A 24,061-nucleotide genomic window follows, 5' to 3' on the forward strand; every position below is an offset into this window, starting at 1 on the left:
TGCCGGGGGGAGGCTGAGGCAGCTGGGCTTGTCCGCTTCTGCAGGAGGCGGCATCCGAGTCTGGCCAAGGGCACTGCCAGCGCCTTCCTCCCCAGGGGCTCTTCCCCGGAAGGGCTCCCAGGTGGGCAGAGCTTTTGAACCCGGGGCAAGTCGCCTGCCTGCCTGCCACCTCCTTGGGAAATTAGGATGCATTTACGGATGTAAAGTGGAAATTAATCTTTAACGACCAGAGGGATTTGGGATTTGGCTTCGTTTTGTGCCGTCTTAGGCGGAGTCCCCAGGCCCCATCTGTTAGGGGGCGGGGGGGGAGGGGACCCCTGGGCCGAGAATCTGGCTCTGGAGAGGCCGACAGGTGGGGCTGCTGCCCCTGCAGGAATTGGCACGCAGGGCAATCGGGTTCCTCTGCCAGGGCCACTGGGTGAGGCTTTGAGGAGCACAGAATCCTAGAACACAGAGTTGGACGGGACCCCCAAGAGGCATCTAGTCCAACCCCCTGCAATGCAGGAATGAACTGAGCCAGGATGAGGCCGCTTGGACTCAATGCTGGCTGCCTTGACGGGCCACGGGTGGCATTCAGGCCACAGGGATTCAGAAGCGTTGCTGCGTCTGACTGTGGACGCTGAGCAGAACCTTCTGGCTGGGAGCCACTGAATTTGCCTGATCCTCTTTCATAGGTTTCATGCAGGTTGGTGGCCATCTCTGCCTCCTGTGGCAGGGAGTTCCACAGGTTAACAATGCGCTGCGTGAAGCAGGACTTTCAGTTGTCTGTCCCAGGATTGGGGGCACATTCAGCCCCTGTAAGGCTCCTGGTAAGGCAGGTTCAAAGAAGAATCAGCCCAGCAGTTTGCAGTTGTCCCTCCCTCCCTCTCCCCGCCCCCCCCTCCCGATTTCCACAACCCTTGTGTGCGAGAGATGGGCACGGAGCCAAAGGCGGGGAGGTGGAATCACTCGTGCGAGGGGAGAAGTTATTTAAAAGAGAGGCGATCGGGTGTGGAGGGGGGGGGGCTGTGGAGATAATGAAAGCCAGCAGACGCAACTCCCTGGCTTTCCTCTGAGTCTTCTTGGCCTCGCAATGAGCCCAGAGTGTGTCAAAGAATTGTAGAGGGCACCCCCAGGGTCATCTAGTCCAACCCCCTGCAAGGCGGGCAGAGATGCCCAGCGAGGGGAGAAGCTGCGTTTGAGTTCTCCCGTAGACGGCACCAGCGGAGAGGCAGAAGGTCGGCATATTCTGGGATGGATCGGGCCCCTGGTCTCTTTCTCCTTCCATGGGGATGTCATGGGAGGCGGGTCCAGCTCTTCCTTGGATTACGTGCATAATTATGGGATGGAGTCCGACTGGTGGGAGGGTTTTCCCCGGGGCTGGAGCGGAAGCTGATGAGCCGGTGGCAGAGCAGGGTCCCGGCCAGCATCCCAGCGCCCCCCTCATTCTGCCCGGTGCTGAGGCCTCGCTGGAGGGCCCTGGGCTCCCTTCCTGCTGGGAGGATGATGAGCTTCTGTCTCCGCTGAGGCCCCCCCCCCCACTACATCCCTCTCATCACAGTGCGGCTGACAAGAATCATTTTCATTATAAAACGCTTCAGACCCTTTAATTAACGGAGCCGTTTCCATTCCAATGAGACGCCGCCTGGCTCTGGAGCTGCAGCAACTTGCAGGAGCCAAACACCACCCCCTTCTGAACAGGAGAGGACCAGGAGAGGTGCAGGGTCAGGCCAGCGACCCATCGTGTCCACAGAATCCAAGGGCAAGATGCCCTCCCCTCTGGTAGTTTTGGGCAACTGATATTTCCGCCTCCACCAGTGGAGGAAAAGCAAAGCCATTCCATTGATCATCATCATCATTAGAATTAGAATTAGAATTTCTATACCGCCCATCACCCAAAGATCACAGGGAGGTTTACAATATAAAAACACAAAAATACACACCATAGTAACAAACAGAAGCAATGCCCCCCCACCCCCCTGGTTGTAAAGGCCATAGATTGTTGAATAAGCCAAAGGCCTGGGAGGTGAGGAATGTTTCTGCCTGGTGCCTAAAGCGATGGAGAGAAAGCATCAGGCCAGCCTCATTATTATTATTATTATTAAATCTTATTTATACCCCGCCTGCTCCTTGGGAGAAAGGCGATGGAAAACCTAGACAGGATCATTAAAAGCAGAGACATCACCTTACCAACAAAGGTCCATATAGTTAAAGCTCTGGTTTTCCCAGTAGTGATGTATGGAAGTGAGAGCTGGACCATAAAGAAGGCTGATTGCCGAAGAATGGATGCTTTTGAATTCTGGTGCTGGAGGAGACTCTTGAGAGTCCCATGGACTGCAGGAAGATCAAACGTATCCATTCTGAAGGAAATCAGCCCTGAGCGCTCACTGGAAGGACAGATCCTGAAGCTGAGGCTCCAAGACTTTGGCCACCTCATGAGAAGAGAAGACTCCCTGGAAAAGACCCTGATGTTGGGAAAGATGGAGGGCACAAGGAGAAGGGGACGACGGAGGACGAGATGGTGGGACAGTGTTCTCGAAGCTACCAGCATGAGTTTGACCAAACTGCGGGAGGCAGTGGAAGACAGGAGTGCCTGGCGTGCTCTGGTCCAGGGAGTCACGAAGAGGCGGACACGACTAAACGACTAATCAACAACAACTCCCCAGCCAAGACCGGGCTCAGGGTGGCTAACACCAGATATAAAAACAATTGATTAAAATACAACATTCCGATGCAGCCTCATTTCAGTAGGAAATCAAATCAAAATCTTTTTGGGGATGAAAATGTCAAATCTTCGCCAAGGCCAACTATCCAGACTGGTCCTACGAGGGCCAGAAAAAAGCCAGGGAAGTTCCCAAATAGGAGTTCCATCACAGAAGGAGAAAGGAAAGAGGGGAAGGGGATCAAGTTGATTCCAAGCCAAAGGCCAGGCGGAACAGCTCTGTCTTACAGGCCCTGCGGGAATAAATCAGATCCCGCAGGGCCCTGGTCTCATGAGGCAGAGCGTTCCACCAGGACGGGGCCAGTGTTGAAAAGGCCCTGCCTCTGGTTGAGGCTAATCTGACTTCCTTAGGGCCCGGGACCTCTAGGGTGTTGCTATTTATGGACCTTAAGGTCCTCCGTGGGGCATACTGGGAGAGGCAGTCCCGTAGCTACAAGGGTCCTAGGCTGTGGGAGACACCACAAAAGTTCTCATGTTGCCTCAGATGATGATCTCAGGGTCCATGTTGGCTCATTTCCTGAGCCCTTTGAGGCTTTGCAGGTCAAGAGCAGCACTTTAATGAATTGGGCCCAGAAACTAATTGGTAGCCAGTGCAGTAAGACCAGGACCGGGGTCATACGCTCAAACCGTCTTGCTCCGGTGAGCAACCTGGCCGCTGAATTCTGCACCAGCTGAAGTTTCTGAACGGTCTTCAGGGGCAGCTCTATGCAGAACACGTTGCAGTAATCCATCCTTGAGGTTCCCAGAGCAGAGGCAGCAGAAGTTAAGGCTCCCCCTGTAGGGGCTCAGCTGGGACACCAGGCGAAGCTGACGGAAGGTCCTCTGTGCCACTGAGGCCCCCTGAGCCTCAAGCGACAGTAGTGGATCCAGAAGGACCTCCTTCTTCAGAGGAAGGGGAACCCTATCAAGAGCAGGTCCCCTCCCACCCATCTGGTCTTGGGAATCCCCCACTAACAGGGTCTCCGTCTTATCTGGGTTGAGCTTCAGTTTGGTGGCTCTCATCCTGTCCATGACCGAGGCAAGACACTGATCCAGAACTCCCACTGCCTCACCTGCAGAGGTCAAGGAGAAAGAGAGCTGAGAGTCATCCGCATATTGCCAACAGCAGACTCCAAAACTCTGGATGACCCCACTCCGAGGTTTCACGTACCGTATTTTTTGCTCCATGAGGCGCACCGGGCCATAAGGTGCACCTAGTTTTTATAGGGGGAAATCAATAATATTTTTTTTTCAGGGAGGGTTTCAAGCAGGCAGGGAGCCCCCCTTCTCCCAGGAAGGAATTCCTCACCATCATGGCCCAGCCAGTTGTCCCCTCCCGGCTGGTTTTATCGGGGTCTAGAGAGCAAGGGGTCTCCCTGAGCAGTCCAAGCCCCCTTTCCACATCCTTGAGCCTTACCATAGACTCTACTCTGGACCTTCCTTGAGATGCATCTGCTGTAACAGCGGAGCCAGGATCCTGGCGGGTGCAAGTGGCTTTCTCCTCTAGATGCTTTGCAAACAAGTCACGTTGAACTGCCTCCTTTGGCCAAACTGTCAAGCGCCCTGCATGCGCGACCCGGGAAAGCTCTGCCGGACGGCACAATCAGGATGCAGTGGAGGCAGCAAAGTACACCATCCCGGTGGGCAGCCATCCCTGCCTCCTGCGGCAGGGAGTTCCATAGTTCCATTCTGCCTTGCGCGAAGAAGGACTTGCTTGAAGATGTTCAGGATCTTTCAACTTTCCGCTTCTTTGGATGTCCTGCCTCCCAAGGGCTCTGCCACCCGGATGCCAGCTCTGACCAGGAGGATCCTTGGCCTGGCCCTCTTGCCAGCTCTCTCTCGCTCCCCCTGTCCCAGGATGGCAGTGCTCCCCCCCAGATCTCTAGGGAGGCAGGCAAGTGCAAGAGGCCCTGCCTGCTGGTTTGGGAGGTGCCATCTGGCAGCCCTTTGCTGCAGGAGCGCTCTTCCCATGCTCAAAGGCACACAGATGAAGAAGGAGGCCTGGGACTCCCTGCATGTGGGAAGGCTTAGAGAGGAATGCAAGGAGCTGCTTCACACGGAGCCAAAGCCTTGGTCTGTCTAACTCAGTGTTGTCTGCACTGACTGGCAGCAGCAGCTGCCAGAAATTGAACCTGAGACCTTCTGCATGCAAGGGAGCTGCTCTGGCCGGCTCCTCTCTCTGGAAAGGGGGCACTGAGCCCCCTCTGCTTCTCTTTGCAAGCTCAGCCCCAGCAGGATGGGCAGCGAGGGGGGGGGGAGAGCTTTTTGCTGGACTTTGCAACATTTTGCATCGAACAAGCAGCGTGCCCCCCTTCTCTCCCTCTTTCTGGTGGCAGGGAGGGCAGCCAGAGCTTTTGGGGTGAGGCGGAGGTAATTGCAGGGCACGGCGGCTGACAGCTGTCAGCCAGGGAGAGAGGCCAGGAGCGGCTTTGGGTCCAGCCAGCAGTGATGCCTCCTGACAATCAGCCCATCAGCGGCGGGATAATGAGCAGAGCCTTCGGGGCTGCCAAGCGTCTCCTGGGAAGAGCTGAGAGGCAGCAGCGGGGCGGGGGGGGGGAGCAGCACAGGCCTGGCCTCTCCAGCACTCCGGCCCCCACTTGGCTGCGCCCCCAGACCAGCCCCGGGGAAGCACTGAGCAACCAGCAGGCTCCCTGCCCCAAATGCAAGGGCTCTGGAGAGACGCTGCCAGGAAGGACGTTTCCCTGACAGCAGAGTGACCTCGTGGGACCCACCGCCTTGGTGGGGGGCTGGATCTGCAGCTCTGCCCCATGCTAGAATCATGGGAGTGTAAGACCCATGGGAGGGTCACGAGGCTCATCGCGTCCAACCCCTGCCATGCTGGCGTCTACCTCCAATCCCCCCCCAGGACCCACAGCCTGGCTCCCCCAGTGGCAGTCGGGAAACAGGTGGCTCTTGAAACTGGGGGAGGCTGCTGGGGGTCAGCGGAGTCCTCTTTGGTGCCATGTTACCAGGAGACCCTTTTTCTTCCTGCCCTTTGGCCCTGGGTCGCAGAGAATCACAGAATTGTAGATTTGGAAGGCACCCCAGAGTCATCTAGTCCACCCCCGCAAGTGTAGGAGGTGTGGGCAATTGCACGAAGAGAAGTAAAAGGGGTGGGCGGGCGCAGGAGTCGGGACCTGGGCTGCCAAATGGTTGGCGGGGGAGCCTGGTGCCTGGCGGGCGATGGGGATGCCATCCTGGTCTGGCTGCCTTTGAGCAGCTGAGCTAAAACTGGCCCCCGCTGCCCCCTCCCCAACAGCTGCCTTTCCTGCAGCTGGCCGGTTGCCAGCCTGGCTCCCCTGGGTGCTCAGCCAGCTCCTTGCCATGGGTGGTGGTGGGGGGGCGAGGTGGCATCTCTGCCCCTTCCCTGCTTTCCCCCAAACTCTCCCGGCTCCTGCCAGGCAGCGGGCAGCTATTTATAGCGGCTTCAGCAGAGTTCATCAGAAAGATCTTTATTTTGATCTGAGGAGTTAACAAGCAGCTGGTGCTTCTCTGAGCTGGTGAGACAAACAGGCAGCAGAGACCCTTGGATCTCGCCCAGCGCCAGGCACAGCCTCATCCTGCCCCCCTGCAGCAGCAGCTGCAGCCAAGAGATGCGGGGGGGGGATTCCCCCTGCAGCTGTGCCCCCCCCCGCCCGCACTGCTGCGTCCCAATTAAGGGGACCTCCAGACGGGAGCTTAATGTGGCAAGCCAGTCTTTGAGATCCCGCAAATGCTTCACTGGCAACATGGGACACGTGTGTTTTCCAACTTGTTGGATTTCCCCATGAAAAGGGAAAATTGGCATCAAAAGATGGCAAAACACAGGCTGTCATTTTGATGCTAGCGATGCTGTCATGTGGGGTGTGCGTGAAAAAGGCCTGAGGGGGCCAGGATTGGGGCCTGCCTGGAGGGGGCTCCAAGGCGGCGGCTGCCCCATAGGGGACATTCCCTGCCCCCAAAGATCTCCCGGGTGCATATCCTGCCCCCTTATGCCCCACGATCCTTGGGCGCCACCTCTTCCTTGCTGTGGGGCAGCCAGCTGGTTGGGGGCTCTTTCTTTAGCCGTGGGTCCAGGCCTCCTGCATTTCCCAATAGGCTTCCAAATACCAGTTGTTGGAGACTGGGGGGGGGGCGTTGGGCTTGTTCCCACATCCACCTTGGGATTCGCCCCCTGCCAAGGGAGTGCTTTGTGGGTCTCCTCCTTGGCACAGTTTGCGGCGGGGGGGGGGGGGGCTGAGGGAAGGCAGGGGTGTTGGGGCTGGGTGTGGCCCCTTGAGGCTCCTGGGGGCCCACCTGGCCCCCCCACTGACATGTTGGGACTTCCTGCAGGTGTGATCCGGACGGCGGTGGCCAACCTGGACCGGGAGACGCAAGACCGCTATGAGGTGGTGGTCCGGGCGACAGACATGGCCGGGCAGCTGGGAGGCCTCTCAGGGTCCACCACAGTCACCATTGTCATCACAGACGTCAACGACAACCCCCCACGCTTCCCCCAGAGTGAGCTTGGGCCGTGGGGTGGATGGGGGGAGGGTGGCGGCAGCTGGCAGCTCCTTTGTGGGGGGCAGCTGTCCAGTCAGAGCTGGGTGCCCCACTTGGGCTGCCTTGGCAGTGGGCTGCTGGACCAGGCAGCGGGATGGGCCCTGCCAGCTGGGCACTGGGGCCATGTTGCCTGTTCCATGCGCACTCTCCCGGTGCCAGGCTGGGGTGCCCCTGCTTTTAGGGTGCAGGCTCCGTGCAAGCTGTGAAGGGGGGGTGTGCCTCCAAAAACTCTGGTCTGGGGTAGGCAGATTTACACAGGACTCCCCTCCCCCCCGAGAGATTCCCTTTCCCGAAATTTCAGAACCACTGACTTGATGACAAATGCAAATCCAGGATTAGGCGAGGATTGGGCCATTTGGCAGTTTTAGCTTTATAAATTATGAATAAAATGCAACGGGATCTCTTTGCAGGGCATTAGAACATTATCCCTCCCCAATTATTATTTTTTTACAGAAAACTTCCAAGTTCTTTTTTTCCTAGAAAATCCACATCACTGCTTTTTATTATTGTCCCCCCCCCCCTTAAATGGAAGTTTAAGGTAAAGAAAAAAACAAAGAGAGAATATATGGGGCGAGGGAATGAAACACATGTTATCAACTCTGAGCACATTGGCAATGCAAGAAGCATCAATGTATCCACCCAAGATGGACACGCAACAGCCAAATGTCCAAAATGATGTCCAGGTGAAAGTGGAGTTTACAAAAAACAACAACAAAAAACGGGTGCAGATGCAGTCGGGACATTCAGGTCCTCAGACCACTGCCCAGCAGATGGCGAGTATTAATCCTCCCAGTCGCTTTGTGACCCAAAGGGCTCCTAAAGTCCACTTTTCTCATCCTGCTGTTCATCCCCAGGCCAAGGGGATAGGATTTGAAAATGCACAAACATCGCCAAATACCCAGGATTGCTCCAATACAAAAGTGATGCAGACTCAAAGGGAAATGCCCCTGGACCTGCCAACATCGTGACAGGGCCAGAGTCCATCCGAATTAGACCGTCCCTAGAGAGACGTTGTGCAATAGACCTGGAAGATCAATTTTTGCAGAATTCCTCTCAGTTTTAAAGCTACGGAAATGTTCCACGTTGATCGGAGGGGTTGTCCCATCTGTGGTTGAGGTTATGCCACCCACTCAAACTCCTTGTTTCATCCATGCTTTGAAGATGGGTTCCTTTGGGGGGGGGATGTGAGAGTGCCGGGGTTCGGAGGCAGCGATGGGGTGGCTCTTAAGCAGGAACCTTCCTTCCCTGCAAGGCCCTCACCCAGCCTCTTCCCCCCCCCCCAGAGATGTACCAGTTCAGTGTGGTGGAGACGGCCCCCGTGGGGACTCTGATCGGGAGGGTGAAGGCCGAGGACTCCGACGTGGGTGAGAACACCGACATGACCTACCAGGTCAAGGACGAGGAGGGGCTGGGGGCTTTCCGGGTGACCACCGACAGCAACACACAGGAAGCCCTCATCTCCGTGCAGAAGGTGAGCCGGGGGGGGGCTCCCCTTCTCCCCTTTGTGGGTGTTGGGGGAAGCTGGGGGGGGGAATCCTCTGGCCACAGCAGGGCCTCGGGGGAGCTGCCCCAGCACTCACAATTCTATACAATTCAGATCCATGCAGTTCTATGGATTCCCCGCCATCCTCTGCTGCCCCATCAGCAAAGCCCTGCCCAGCCTTGGGGGCTCTTTCCTCCTGCCCCTTTTCTCCCCCCCCTCCAGCTGCCTGTGGTTTCTCCAATTGATTTCTGGTGGGTTCTGGATGCCCCCCAGTTCTGCTTGCCTGGCAGGCTTCCCTCCGCCTGGGAAACGGGGATCTTGGGACTCTTCAGCTTTTCCAGAATTCGGAGCATGCCAGCCCGTCTGCGGGATTCTGCCTGCCTCCGTCAGACTGGGGCCCCCTCCTCCCCCATGGAGGAAGGCAGGCAGGCAGGCAGGCAGGCAGGCAGGCAGGAGACGGAGAGCTGCCTGCTGCAGAGCCAGCCCATGGGCCCTGCTCTGGCTTGTCTGCCCTGACTGGCAGCCGCTCTCTGGGGTTGCCCCTCCCAGCCTTGCCAGGCGATGCTCTCACCTGGCTCTCACCTGGCTCCCACCTGGCTCTCAACCTGGTGTGGCCAAGGGGTGGGGCAGGGCCTGGGGGGAGCCTGGATGGTGTCAGCCCACTGCTCACCCCACAAAAAACCCTCTTTTCTCTGCAGCCTCTGGACTTTGAGGCCCAGAGCGTGCAGACAGTGGTGGTCGAGGCCCTGAACAAGTTTGCGGACCCCCGCTTTGTGGACCTGGGCACCTTCCGGGACCAGACCATCGTGCGCGTCTCCGTGCTGGATGTGGACGAGCCCCCCGAGTTCCAGCCCCCCGACGGCCTGATGGAGGTGCAGGAGGACGCGGCAGTGGGCTCCTTGGTGGGCATGGTCACCGCCCTGGACCCCGACGTGGCAAACAGACCCGTCCGGTAAGGAGGGCTTCCTCTCCTCTGTCCAGGAAATGGGCGCGTGGTGCCGGGAGAGGGAAGAAGTAGGGCAGGAAGGGGGGCGGTTGCAAAGGCAAGTGGGGTGCATGGGCAGCTGAGGTGGGAGACCCCAAGGGGACAGGAAGGGGGAAGGGGCAAGAAGGTTCTGGGCACCTAAGCCTGGGAGGAGGCAGAGAAGGAGGAATCTGGAATCTGCAAGGTGGCCCTGGGCTTCATGTCACACAAAACTCGGCTTTTGAGGAGAGGTTTCTGCAAAGTCCTTTGGCAAGAAATAAGTTTCGAGGTTTGTGAGATGAACTAAAAGGCGAGGTCTTTGCCCCACTTAGGGGGGGGGAGTGGAAGGGCTTCTGTGTAGTTTGTGGATCTTTTCCTTTTTGCACATATCACACACATGCGCATCTTGAACCACTTCCTTGCCTTTTCATGCACATTCCTGAAAATCTCCTGGTTGTGCAATCGGTGCTAGATTATATATCCCAGTTGCTGAGTTTCTGCTTTCAGTGGCACCTCTGTTTGTGTCTCAGGAGAGGCAAAGGGGTCTGGGGATGGGGCAGAGGGGTCCAGCAGAAGTCAGCTGGCTGTCACTCAGAATGGGTGGGCTCTGGGTGCCAGCGGAATGCCAGAGGCATGAAGGGAGACGAGGTGCAGGGGTTCTGGGGGGCGGGCAGGCCCAGCTGCTCTGCTCTGGTTCTGGGGCTCAACCAGGATTGGCCCAACGGAGCCCGGGGGCCTCTGGAGCACCACAGGTGAGCAAAGAGGGCAGATCAGCAGGGCCTGTGCCAGGTGGACGGGGGCCGCTGGAGAGAAGCCTTTCCTCTCTTCTCTGGGAAGATGGTGGACTCCCCTTCCTCGGAGGTTTTTAAGCCGAGGTCGGAGGCCGCCTGCCAGGGAAGCTTCAGCTGTGATTCGCTGGGAGGAAAGACAGGCCTCCGCTCTTTCTCTGCCCAGGACAGGGCCCTCCTCCCGGCTTCCTCCCCGCCTGCGCCCGCTGGAGCCCCTCTGCTGCTCTCCCCCGGCTGCGATGCAGAGCTGCAGGCTGGCACTCTGTAGAGACGCTGTTGCTCCTTGGCACTCGCTGGCGCCGCAGACATGTGTTGGGCACAGGCGGTTTGCAGACTCCCGCGACGCCCGAGAGCGTCAACCTGCTCCGGCACAAAGGCGGCAGGCAGGGAAAACAAACACCACAAAGAGCTTTTCACACCGCGCTTGACAAGCTTCCCAGAGCCCAGCAGCAGCCGCAGCAGCAGCAGCAATGCACATGCCAGGATGCCAGGATGAGCCCCTCGCTCAGCTGCTGCCGCTGCCTTTGGGGGTGGCAAGGAAGGGCTGAGGCAGGCGAGTGCCAAGGAAACTGCCAAAGCGCAGGAGAGGGAGGAGGAGAAACTGCTCTCTGCTCTGCCCAGCCAAACAACAGGCGATGCCGTTGGGAGGAGGAGGAGGAGGAGAGGGAAGCTGGCGACACCAGCAGCATCCCAAGCAGCAGCTTCTTGCTCTGGCTGCCTCAAAGCCCCCCCCACAAGAACCAGCTAGGCAAGGGGTGGGGGGCAGATCTGCTGCCTTTGGTGATGGGGGCACACACTGGTTTAGCTGGTGCAGGGCAGGGCTGGGCAGGGCAGGCCTCGTTGGAGGGTGCTGTTGGGGGGGGCGACTGGGACACGTGAGGCCTGAGAGAGCTCCCCCTTGGCAGGGGGCTGGGGAGCTCTGGGGGGCAGAGAAGGGCATCCTTTTCTTTTTGTGTATCACTGACGCTGCTTTCATACAGCATGCAAAACGTAATAAGGCCGTCGGGAAAGCTTCCGTCAAAACAGCCCTGGAGCATCTGTAGGTATTCTGGACCTGCAGGTGACATGTCTGCCTCTGCTGAGCTCTGCCTTGCAGGGGGTTGGACTAGATGACCCCTGGGGGTCTCTCCCAGTTCTACAATTCTGTGAGTCTGTGAATCCTCAGTTCAGGAGGGTTGGCAAGACTGAGAAAGAAGTGAGGGGGCTCCTTTCTACATGGTTTGGCAGCAGTGAGGGAAATGCACTCTGCACATGCTCAACCCCGGCATGAAGTGGGAAGTGGGGTTCTGGGGCTCTGTGGGAGGCCTTCAGGCTGAAGCGTGAGCTGGAAGCAGCTCCTGGGGCCGACCGCTGGGGGCCTTGGCTTGGGGCAGGGTCTGCTCCTGTGCCTTCTTCCCTCTGGTTGCAGGATCAAGCCCTGCGCTGGGCGCAGAGCGGCTGAGGCCAAGGCCCCCTCTGGACAGGCCCACCCTTTCCTCCCCACCTTCGGCCAGCGGCAACGTCTGAGACCCCCCAGGCAGCAGCCCCCACGCAAACACGCCATTGCAGGCAGCAGCAGCAAAGCAATTTGGCTTGTTTCATAGCCGGATAAAAGACGATAAATCCCCAGAGACAAACCAGGCCTGATTGAAAATAATCTTGCCAGCCAGGCAATTAGGAGGGCGAGCGGAGAGGCGAGGGGGCCGTGACCTGCCGCCTCTGGCCTGGCACCGCTGGCGCAGCATCTCCCAGCAGCCTCGCCGGATGCCGCCTGGCGTTTGCTCCCCCGTCGCCCTGGAGGTGGGGCTGCCCTCCTCGGCTGCTTGTGGGGGGCAGAGGGAGGGGGCAGCCGTGGGGGCAAAAGGAGGGCCAAGGGGAGGGAGACAAGGCAGCGGGAGAAGCCAGAAACTCCTAGCAGAGCTTGGCTTGCGGGTGGCAGAGGGCAGCTGGGCAGAGACCACCCCCTGGGGCTGCTGCCGGGAGGTCAGGCCTGGCACATCCAGGAGGGTGGCTGAGCCATCACCTCCATCGCAGAATCCAGGGGGCGACTCCAGTAAGCAGCAGGTGCTGGGCACACACGGTGCATGCGCAGGGCAGCAGCTTCCCCTTTTGCCCCCGTCGGGGATCTATCCTGGCCGGGGCAGAAGGCACAGCCCAGGAACAGAGAGGAAGCACCAGGAAGCGTCTGGCTGAAGGTGCGTCCCAGGAGGCCCTCGGCTTCCGTTGGTGGGAATCATAGTTGGAAGGGCCCCCGAGGGTCGCCCAGTCCAGCTCCCTGCATTGCAGGGGAAGCCCCTCCAGCGTTATGGGGCTCTCGCAAGGCTCTTCTTTCCCGGGGCGGGGGGGGCACTTGTGGGGCTTTCCTCTCTCCCAGGGGGACGTAACACTCTGCAGTTGTCCCTTCCCTCCCCGCCTGGCCTTTCTCTCTGTCAAGGTCGCTTGGAACCTGTATCCTCCTGTCCTCTGCAATATTTACAGTTCCTCCCGGCTTGTGTCATCCTCTGCGGATTTGACGAGGGGCCCTTGCTCGGCGCTCCTCCATCCGAGTCATTAACTTTATTGCGGAGGAAAAAGGAGGCAGCACAGCGGCGCAGGCAGATGCCCGGCCAGCCTGGCGGGGGGCCGGAGGGGCTGTGCAGGGTGCGGCTGGGGCTGGGGCTGCTTCAGGAGCACCTGGCCGGTGGAGGGTGCTGCTTTTTCTGGGAACGCGTCCACAGCACGGATCCGGACGGAGGTGCAGAAGCCTCCAAGGCCGGGCAGTCTGGCTTCCTTGGCATCTCCCCTCTGGTCTTTGCTGGGCCAATCGCCTCACATCCCTGGCACAGAAGTCAGACCAGGAGCCCGTGACCTCTCTAGTCCGGCATCCTGTTGTCCCAGTGGCCAAACAGATGCCCATTGTAGGAACTCTGCAAACAGCTCCTGAGCCCCAGAGCAACTCTCCTCTCCTGCGGATTCCAGCGACTGGCATTCAGAAACCTGGCAGCCTCCGACTGTGGAGGCAGAGCGGTGCCATCCTGGCTAGGAGCTGTCCAGAGTGCGCCCCCCCCCAAAGCTTCCTGCCTGTTGGGGGGGTGTGTGTGAAACAACAACAACAACAAACCTATGGTTATGGGAAACATACTCAATAAACACACAAGACTTCAACGGAAGTCTCATAAAGTTCAACGAACAAAGCAGAAGACCCCGTGGGTCAGTTCATTCTCTAGTCAGTTCATGCACCACTACTATGCTATAAGATCCACTGTCCTGTAACATTACATATGAGCCTGGACTACTGATGAAGCCCAGGAGGGCGAAACAAGGCTCATATCCCGGAAATCCTTGTCTTAGACTCTGTGACAGGATTCTGTGGAACTGTAACAACCCTTCGTGTGGATTATTGGACTCTATCAACAGACAGGTGGAATAGATACTTATACATGGATGGACCTTATGCATGAACAGACTAGAGAATGAACTCATCCACGGGGTCTTCTGCTTTTTCCGTTGAACTTTATGAGACTTCCGTTGAAATCTACAATTTGATACAATGAATATTATACCTTATTTACAATATTTTTCGCCCGATAGGACGCACTTTTTCCCCTCCAAAAATGAAGGGGAAATGTGTGTGCGTCCTATGGGGTGAATGCAGGCTTTCGCTGAAGCCTGGAGAGCGAAAGGGGTCGGTGCGCACCGACCCCTCTCACTCTCCAGGCTTCGCGGACCTCTCCGCAAGCAGCGGGAGCCAGCGCTGGGCTCCCACGGCTTGCAGAGAGCTGCCTGTTTGGGGGCTGGGGTTGGGGGAAGCTCGGGCCTCCCCCGCCCCAGCCCCGCGCCTGGGGGGGAAATAATATTTTTCCCTTTATTTCCCCCCCAAAAAAACTAGGTGCGCCTTATGGGACGGTGCGTCCTATAGGGCGAAAAATACGGTATTCAAAAGTACAGCCGGTTGCGTCTTGTGTTGGTGGGTGAGTCAGCGCCCGGGGGGGGGGGCTAGGCCCCCCCTGCCTTTACAGGGGCTGGAGGCCAATGCCAGATGTGTGCAGTTCCTTCTTGATTCCACATGCCAGGAGAGTTTGTGTGGAATGTGCCACTTGCAGTGCCCTCTGAGCCGCCTCTATGACTCTGTGATCTGAGGAGGGGGATCTTCCTTCTCCGGGTTCTTGCTCTGACATGGTGTCTTCTCCGTGAATGAATGAATGTTGGCAAGTTGTGGCGCCTGTCTGAAAGTGGCAGTGAATGAGAGCTGGTGTGGGATGGGCATGCCGGTCTGTTGGCTGGGCAGGTTCTGTGCATTAAACACCTTTTGCAGGATCTATTGACAAGGTTCCTTTAATGGCTAAATTAAAAGGAGCAGGTTTCTAGTCCTCCTTGCGGCTGAAATCACAGAGGAGGAGGAGTTGACCAGTGGCGGAAGAAGCCTGTCTGGCAGCCGGGGAGGGTGCTGAGGGGTGGGCCGAACCACCCACAGGGGCAGGGCAAACTGACCAGCTGTGCATGCGCAGCACCCATACGGACGGTGCTCAAGTGGCACCCATAGGGATGGCACATGCACGCTGCCCATACCGACAGGGCAAGCATGCCCTCGGCCACCCCACAGCTGGGGGGTAGGCAGCGAGTGGACAGTGCAGAGCCTTTGGGTGCCTGAGACGCATGGCATGGGCGCGCTGCGGGGCCCACAGTGAGTGCCGCCTGCCATTTCATCACCCCTCCTCAGGATGACACTGGGGCGGGCCTCACCCCCCGCACCCCCTTCCTACCCCACTGGGGTTGACATCAGGGTCCCAAGAGCTCCGTTGCCCCATGTGCCAGCCTTCCACCCCTCCCTTGCATCCTCCTCACAGCTCCCTTTCCCACCTGGTGCCCAGGTACGCCATCGACCGCAGCACCGACCTGGAGCAGATCTTTGACATTGACCCGCTGAGCGGCACCATCGTGACCAGCAAGGTGCTGGACCGGGAGACAGCCGGCTGGCACAACATCACCATCTTGGCCATGGAAGCAGGTGAGTCCCAGGGGGGGCGGCGGCGCTGAGGTGGGCAGGATGGAGTCAGCCCAGAGGGGGCCAAGAAGAAGGAGAAGAGCCAAAGGGGCTCGTCTGGACCTGAAGCAGCCCTCCCAGGTGCCAATGGGAAGCAGGAAGGGGCAAGCCAGCAGGAATATTAATCTGAGCTGGGATGGGCAGGCGGGCAGTGCTTCTGCCTCCGCTGCCACGCCTGATGTGGGGCCTCCTGGGGAGCTACATTCCCCCCCCCCACTCCCTGCCTGTCTCTGGGGCTGGCGCCTCAGGCCCCTTTTGATGCCCCCGGAGGAAGGCAAAGCCAAAATGTCACGGCTGCGGCAGCAAAGGGGGAGGGGGCAGGATTGGGAGGGAGGGGGCAAAGGAGAAGCAACACCCCTGCCCCCAAGCCCTTTTGGGGGCTTCCAGGAGGATTATTAGCGTCCCACCTTTCGCTTTTGAAGGAGATCAAGCACCTTTCTGATGGTGAGAGATGTTGGCAGCGAGACGGACTCCGGGAAGGTGGCGGATTCTCCTCCATTGGAGGTTTCTAAGCAGGGTTCAGGTGGCCCCCTGTGATCCCTGCATTGCCGGGGGTTGGACTAGATGACCCTGAGGGGCCCTTCCAACTTCTAAAGCCATCGCAGCCTCCTTAGTTGCATGATGGGCTGCGTGAAGAAGTTCAGCTAAAAGAGGGCAAAGGCTGCTTACCTCGCTGCTGCAGTTGCATGGTCTTGTCCATGAGACCCTTCATGGTACACCGGTGGCAGGGCAGGCTCCCCTCTTTCTGCAGCACCTGGAATGACCCTGGGCGGGGGGCTCCCCTGGGCTCTGCTCCCCTCCCCTCCCCACACTCTCCTCCCTCCCTCTCCCACCCACTTCACACATAGCCTCTCCCCCCCCCCAATTTCTGGTCCTTGGCAGGCAGGCAGGCAGGCGCGAAAGATGGTATTTTTGGGAGCCCTGCAGGAGGCGGCTGTAGCTGGGGAGGAGGCCGAGGTTCAGCACCAAGCAGATGGTGGGGGGGAGTGAGCGGCTCGGCTCCAGCCCCCCCCAACCTACCCCCACCAGCGGGCGCTGCTTCTGGCGGGGGTCCTGTGAGGACCTCGGCTCCTGCGCTCCTGCCTGCTACCCCCTCCTCCCTGGTCCTCCTCGGCTGTCTATATGTTTTTTTGGGAGGGGGGCTGCTCTGTTCCATCTCTGCCGCTCTCCCCAAAGAGGAAGCCCAACAGCTCGAATGCTGCTTCCCCAAACTTCAAACAAGGCCGGCAGGAAACAAAGACAGGCTCCCAGCAGCCGCCGCCTTTGATGCCTCCCTCGGCTGGGTCTCGGGGGTCTGGGCAAGCGGATTTCGGGAAGGGCCCTGAGACAGATTCCTTTCCTCCTCCTCCTCCTCCTCACCCCCCTTGCCTCTCGCTGGCTCTGCTCTGCCAAAGGAAATCTCTTGGGGTGGGAGGGAGGGGAGAGGAAGGAGTTAGCCGAATAAATAGGAATAAATATGCGTGGCAAGTGCAGGTAGGAAGCAGCACCTGTCTGGAGGGGGAGAGGGAATGCTAATGAGGAGGAGGATGGCGGAGAGGGGCTGCAGAAGAAGACGCAAGAGCATTTCCTGCATTGCAGGGGGTGGGACTAGATGGCCTTTGGGGGACCCTTCCAGCTCAACAGTGCTGGGAGTCGAGTGTCCACGGGAGCTGCCACTTCTGGGAAGGCCCTCTGGAGAGGCTGGGCGTGAGGCGTTCCAAACTGCCCTGGGATCTTTGGATAAAGGACGGCGTATAAACTGAATTATTCTTCGGAATAAGAATGCAGCAGTTGCAGCTGGCTGACTTGAGAAGACAATCCGACAGAGGCACAGAGGAGACCTCCCAGGGCTTCTTGGCGTCCCCAGGGGGCAGGGGCTGCTCTTGCAATGGGGTCCTGGGCCTACTGCTGCCAGCCCCCCTCCCTCGCCATTCCTGCCCCGTTTCCGGAGAGCAGCGGCTGCTCTTCCTGGCCTGCCCGTCTCCTCTGCCTCGGTAAAGATCTCTCCCTTCATCGGAAATGTCCGTCCTTGCGGTCTGGGCCAGAGTTAGGCCCTTGCATGTTTGGGGGTCTTGCAATTACAGTGGTACCTCTGGATGCGAACGGGATCCGTTCCTGAGCCCCGTTCACATCCTGCAGTGAAGACAACCCGCGCCCGCGTGTCTGCACATGCACGAGTCGTGATTTGCCCCTTCTGCACATGCGTGTGATGTCATTTTGAGCGCCTGCGCCTGCGCGAGCGGCGAAACCCGGAAGTAATGCCCTCTGTTACATCTGGGTCACCACAAAGCATGACCCAAAAAGGCTGACCCTGAAGTGACTTCAACCTGAGGTATGAATGTACAATCCAGGGTAGAAATGTTTCCAGAATTCCCGGTCTCTGCCGCGCCCCTAATGGACTGTGTTCTTCACAGCCAGCCCCATGTCAGGGATGTGGGGTTCAGAACTGTTCAGTAGGTCCAGTTGGCTTGCAAGGGGGCCTGTGGGGGCCAGTGCCACCGGGGGGAGGGCTTGGCGGTACATGCACCTCTCCTGCATTGAAGGGGGTGGACTAGATGACTCTTAGGGTCCCTTCCGACCCCACAGCCCAGGGGAAGGCAGGGGCTTCTTCCCCCACAGGCCACGGTGCAGAAGGGCTCTGCTGCCCCCCGGCTCCCATTGCGTGGCTGGGGGGGAATCCCCCTCTCCGCCCGCAAATACAAGGCGACAGGAATCAGACGGGCCGTCTCTCCCCGCCACAGCTCCCATTTCCAGACCAGTCAGCAGCCCCCGGCGGGCGAAGGGGCCTGTCAGGGCGCATTAGTGCCAGTGCTGGGCGGGCGCCTTCCCCGCCGACTCCCCTCTCCCTCCGTCAGGAGGTTCTGACTCATCCATTTTAACTGTCCAGACGCTCCTGCCAGGGACATTATCCGGAGCGCTTTGTAATCATGAAATATTAATGGCGGATATTGAATTTAAAGCGCCATTTATGTCGGGATCCTTTGCTGGAAAGGGCAGTTGTAAAGGGGCGGCCTTCAAAGTGGGGGGGGGGGTGGGGGGAGGGAGAAAGAGAGAGGGAGGGAAAGAGAAAGAAAGAGAGAGAGACAGCAGTGGGGTAGCAGTCAGCATTTCCCACCCGAGGACCCAACTGCCCCCCCTCTTGCAAAGGGCTTTTGCCCTAAGCAGGAACGTGACCCCTCCCTCCCTCTCGGTGCTTCAAGGGGGGGGGGGGAGAAGGATGACACAGAATGACGCATATCTTCCCATAACTGCCCAGGAGCCTCATTCCAGCCCCTGCCCGTTACTGCTGGTGGGACGCTTGCTGCTCTTTGGGTCTCAACCCCACTTTGGTGCAATTCAGACACGCAGAATCGTAGGGTTGAGAGGCACCCCAAGGTCATCCAGTCCAACCCCCGCCATAGATGCACACACTTTCTGCACCCGCACACACCCGGCGCTTCTGGGTGGGGCTGGATGCCCAAGGGTGCCTCTTGCCCTCCTCCCCCTGGGGAGGGGACCGGCTTCCTCCCGTTTCACAGCCCTGGGGGCCCCCTGCCTCTCGGGTGCCCAGAGACCCCTCCAAATGGGGCCAGGAGCTCCTCTCCCTCCCGGGTTTCCCACGCTGAACCTCTGCATGTGGGGAGGGTCTTGGCCGGCCGGCCAGCGGCTGCCCCATCTCTGGCGCTGGCTTGGCTCTCGAGTCACAATGGCCCCACTCTGGCTCCCCAGTCCAATGCTTCTGAATCCCAGTGGCTGGAAACTGCAGGATGTGAAAGGGCTGCTCTGGCATAACCTCCAAGTGTCCCGGTTTTCCGGGGACAGTCCCGGAATTACAGAAGCTGTCCTGGTTTCTGATTTGATCCATAGCTGTCAACCTTTCCCTTTTTTAAAGGGAAATTCCCTTATTCCGAATAGGATTCCTCGCAAGAAAAGGGAAAAGTTGACAGCTATGATTTGATCCCAGAATGTCCAGGTTTCCCGGTTTCCTCCCCTCCATGTCTCTGAGAACAATCAAAGTGGAGTGTGTGTGTCGGTGCAAAAACAGAGTCCAGTTTATACTGAAAATACAATCCCTGCACCAAATGAAGGAGACAGTGAAGCTGGCATAAAAAGCCCCTCCTAGAGTTTCAAAGGAAAAGGTCACCAATCTGCTTTAAATTCTTTAATTGCAATGCTTCAGCAGCCAGCCGTCCTCAGAAACACCTGGAGTTTTTCCTTTCTTGTAAGTGGAGCCTGAAGCTGTCTACTCGGAAGTAAGTCCCACTGTAGTCAATGGAGCTTACTCCCAGGTAACTGGGTAAAGACTGGGCAGCCTTTTGCTGCCATCCAAAGCAGTTCAGTAGGATTTACTGCCTGGTATGTTCCTGACCATTCTCACAGATTCCATTACTATTACTATTAGGTAAAGGTAAAGGTACCCCTGCCCGTACGGGCCAGTCGTGTCCGACTCTAGGGTTGTGCGCCCATCTCACTTAAGAGGCCGGGGGCCAGTGCCATCCGAAGACACGTCCGGGTCACGTGGCCAGCGTGACAAAGCTGCATCTGGCGAGCCAGCACCAGCGCAGCACATGGAAATGCCGTTTACCTTCCCGCTATAAAGCGGTCCCTATTTATCTACTTGCACTTAGGGGTGCTTTCGAACTGCTAGGTGGGCAGGAGCTGGGACCGAAAGACGGGAGCTCACCCCGCCACGGGGATTCGAACTGCCGACCATGCGATCGGCAAGCCCTAGGCACTGAGGTTTTACCCACAGCGCCACCCGCGTCCCTACTATTACTTATTACTATTACTATTACTATTATTATTACTGTTCCCCCACCTTTTTCCCTGACAGGGACTCAAAGCATCTTACAGCTAATTTTTTCTTTCATTCCATTTATTGTTTCCCTCGACCTCCAGGTATAGGGCAGGATATAAATTCAATCAAAAAATCAAAAAAATCTCTTTACAACATCCCTGCGAGGAGGTAGGTGAGGCAGAGAGGTTGGCTCAAGGCGGCAGGTGTAGGTGGGTCAAGATCCAGCAAGGGAGAAGCTCCCTGGTGCAGACCAGGACGCCCCCTTTTCACTGGAGAAATGTTGGCGGGCATGTGGCTCTTGTGCCATCATTCTGTTGCTGGCCTCCCTGATGGGCACCCGGTTGGCCGCCGTGAGAGCAGGATGCCTGGCCTGATCCGGCGCGCTTTGCCTTCTGCTCTGGCTCGGTGCTCTTTGGGCAGCCGCGAGCATTTCCTGGGGGATGCGCAGGGCCGGGCGCGGCATGAAGGGGCCTGTTGAGCCCCGAGAGCCTCTTGCAGTGTTTGTGCAGATAAATCTTCATCTCCCGCACAAGCTGTTTACCTTCCTTGGGCTAATATTAGGGATTCTCTCCCTGTTTTCTCCAGCGCTCATGTAAAATGATGGGCCCTTGACTGCTGTGTCCACTGCTGGTAATTGAGATGATAAATCTTCCTGCCGGAGAACGGCCGTAATCGCAGACGGAGCTGGACCGCTCCTTAATTACCCTCCTGCCGCTGAGCCGGGGCAGCGCAAGGGGAGGGGAGGGGGCCAGAGGGAGGGGAGCCCCTCTTTCCGAGGGAGATTCCTCCCCGGCAAAGACTCACCTGCGCCAAGGGAGAGGCGGGGGACAGGATCCAGATGCCCCAAGGCCGGTCCAGCCGGTCGCTTTGGTGGCAGGGCGAATGGGGTTAGAAGGATCATGGAATCGGAGGGTTGTAGGGTGGGGAGGGACCCCAGGGGTCATCTAGTCCAACCCCTGGGCATGAAGGAACTCGGCTAAAGAATCCCTGGAAGATGGTCATCTGACCTCCGCTTAGAAACCTCAGTCGAATGATAGAATAATGGGGCTGGAAGGGACCCCCAGGGCTGACTGTGACTTTGGGAAGGCATCTGAGGGCAGCCCTGTAGAGGGAAGGTTTTGAGTTTTATATTTTGCTGGAAGCCGCCCAGAATGGCTGGGGCAGCCCAGTCAGATGGACAGCGTAGAAATAATAAAAATGTTGTTGTTGTTCATATGGGAGGTTCCTTTTAAACCCACCCGGCTTTCTCCTTAATCCTCAACTTTGGTCATCTGTTTGACTTTGATTCATACACTGATTCTTCTTCTTCTTTGGAGATCCCTCGTAGCAGAGTAAGATTGTCTTCCATGAACATGGTTTTAACAATGAGTCCGTAAGTGACTGTGGAGGCCAATTCTGGACCCACATGTCCTTCCACAGTGGGGGCATTGGTTTCTGGGCAGGAGCTGATCCCGGTGTGGATTTGCCAAGCGTGCCTTCCTCCTGGCACGTTTCTCCCTTGCGTCCTGAGTTTGAGCGTCTTCAAAGCCCGTTACAGATAGGTAGCCGTGTTGGTCTGCCATAGTCAAAAATAAAAAAATTCCTTCCAGTAGCACCTTAAAGACCAACTAAGTTAGTTCTTGGTATGAGCTTTCGTGTGCATGCTATTTGAAGAAGTGTGCATGCACACGAAAGCTCATACCAAGAACTAACTTAGTTGGTCTTTAAGGTGCTACTGGAAGGAATTTTTTTTATTTTCAAAGCCCGTGACACCTTTGGTCAAGGCTGTTCTCCAACTGGAGCGCTCGCAGGCCAGTTTTTCCCAGTTGTTGGTGTTTATACTACATTTTTAAAGATTTGCCTTGAGAGAGTCTTTCAACCTCTTTTGTTGACCACCAGCGTTACGCTTTCCATTTTTAAGTTCAGAATAGAGTAGTTGCTTTGGAAGACGATCATCAGGCATCCGCACAACATGACCAGTCCAATGAAGCTGATGTTGAAGAATCATTGCTTCCACACTGGTGATCTTTGCTTTACCTTTTACGCTCCTGATAGAGGGTGGTTTGCTGTGGGTCAGGGATGCTCCCGCTGCGACCCCAGAGGAGCCGGGCTGGGGGGCCCCACCAACTGTACAATTCTGGGAGTGGGGTGGGATTCTGTGCCGGAATGCATCCCCCATGGATTGCTTCTCCTTGTCAAAGAGGGGCTGCCTTGCCAGCTTCCCCTTGCTGCCCCATTGGATGTGGGGAGTCCCTCCGTCCCTCCCTCTGCTTCCTTCCCCGCTTGTCATGGGCTGTAGAGGGACTTCCTGGCTTCCTGGCACATCCCCTCTTGCCGGTGCCCCTCCTCACGGGCAGCTGACGCGGTCGGATCCTTCTGGATGAGGCCAGCAAGTGCCTACGGCAGGAGCCTGCAGCCCCCCCGTCTTCTCCGTGCCCCCCAGCTCCCCACCCCACCTGCCTCCCCCCCCCACGGCGCTTTCAGATTAATGGCATTCCGACTCCTGGAGGAAATGCGGTGAAAAAACCGGCATGTTTAATTTTAATTTAGGAAAGCATTTAGGTAGCGGAGCCTCGTTTCCTCGCTGCTGTCAATCACGTTTTCTCAAGGCTGACATCAATTAGTTTAAAAATATTGAATGTAATTTTGCCTGACACAACATATTGCAGCCACTGCAAAATATAATTTATTTTAGAAGAAGAAATAATTAAACTAATTTGCATGTCAGTCAGCCGGGTTGGGATGCTGTGGGGAGGGGCTGGTGGAGATGATGGATCCTCCGGGGAGGGGGAGGGGAGCCACCTTGCCCCCCTCCCTCCTTGCGACCCCCCCCCCGGGCCGACTGCAGAGCCCCTTTGGCCTCGGAGTCCCAGCCCTGCGCCTCCCTGCAGCCTCTTGCCACAGGTGCCAGCGGAGGGGCTGGCAGGGGCTGGGGGGCAGCAGGGCAGGAGCTGGCAGAGGAGAGGCAGCGGGGAGATGCCCCCCCCCAGGAGGGGCTAGGATGGCTTTGCTCCAAGACGTTCAGGAGAAGGGGAGCAAGAGAGGCTGTTGGAGGAGGAACGGGGGGGGGGGGACTCAAGCTAGGAGGCATGGCACCCCCTCCCTCATCTCCTTATTATTTTATTCTTATTTTTTATTTGCATTTTTCAAATACAGAGACAGAAAAGACAAAGAATACATCCCACGTCCCCTTCCCTCCCCCCTCTGGTTGCACAACTTTCATATTCCTCTCGACTAAATACCTGGTGACTTCCCTCCCACCCTATATCTTTATTTTTCTATTAAATCACGTGTTCCAAATTCTTCATCTTCAAAGTTCTTTGCCTGTTAAATTCTGTTATAAACCACCAGAATGCCTATATCACACATCCAATTGAAAACACACGTAAACGTAATAGGCCGCATAGTAACAATCACAAAGTTATTTACTAGAACTACAGAAAAATACAAAAGAGATGAAGAAATTAGTAAAGAATGTACTACGGCCCTGACTATGTAGGACTTGTAGTTGGTACATACTGGACTTGGTGGTCAACCGAAAAGCTACATGTTTATTATATTATGTCATGATGTTGATTTTGACATTATGGGAAGCGGTATCTAATTTTTGAGAAGTACTTCTAGTAAATAACTTTGCAATTGTTAATATATGGCCTATTCTGTTAAATTCGGTTAACTTCTGTTCTGCTGGAGTTACTCCAGACCTGCTAGGTTATTTCCTTGTTAATACTGGTTCTTAAAATATTCGATCATCCTTTCCCTCCCCTCCCCCTCCAACCCCCACAAGGACCCTGCCAGGGAGGCTGAGAGGCAGGGACTGGCCCCCAAGGCCCCACCCAGGGAACAGCACAGCCAAGGGGGGATTCGAACTCTGGTCTCCTGGGTTCT

The 24,061-nt window shown here is 57.2% G+C and overlaps 2 protein-coding genes across 8 annotated transcripts in view; both read left to right on the forward strand.

The window, feature by feature from the left end:
* ELMO2 (engulfment and cell motility 2) overlaps positions 1–24,061 on the forward strand; it is a 195,566-nt gene that overhangs the window by 115,160 nt on the left and 56,345 nt on the right. The window lies entirely within an intron of this gene.
* CDH22 (cadherin 22) overlaps positions 1–24,061 on the forward strand; it is an 89,489-nt gene that overhangs the window by 51,090 nt on the left and 14,338 nt on the right. For all 7 annotated transcript variants that reach the window (XM_083507383.1, XM_083507380.1, XM_083507382.1 and 4 more), the window contains 4 exons: positions 6,992–7,159; positions 8,485–8,672; positions 9,383–9,636; positions 15,266–15,402. In XM_083507383.1, coding sequence (XP_083363509.1) covers positions 6,992–7,159; positions 8,485–8,672; positions 9,383–9,636; positions 15,266–15,402 — 747 coding nt within the window. The remainder of the gene's footprint in view (positions 1–6,991; positions 7,160–8,484; positions 8,673–9,382; positions 9,637–15,265; positions 15,403–24,061) is intronic.

The sequence above is a fragment of the Podarcis liolepis genome (assembly GCF_965112155.1).
Source record: "Podarcis liolepis genome assembly, chromosome: 6".
Classification (NCBI taxonomy): domain Eukaryota; kingdom Metazoa; phylum Chordata; class Lepidosauria; order Squamata; family Lacertidae; genus Podarcis; species Podarcis liolepis.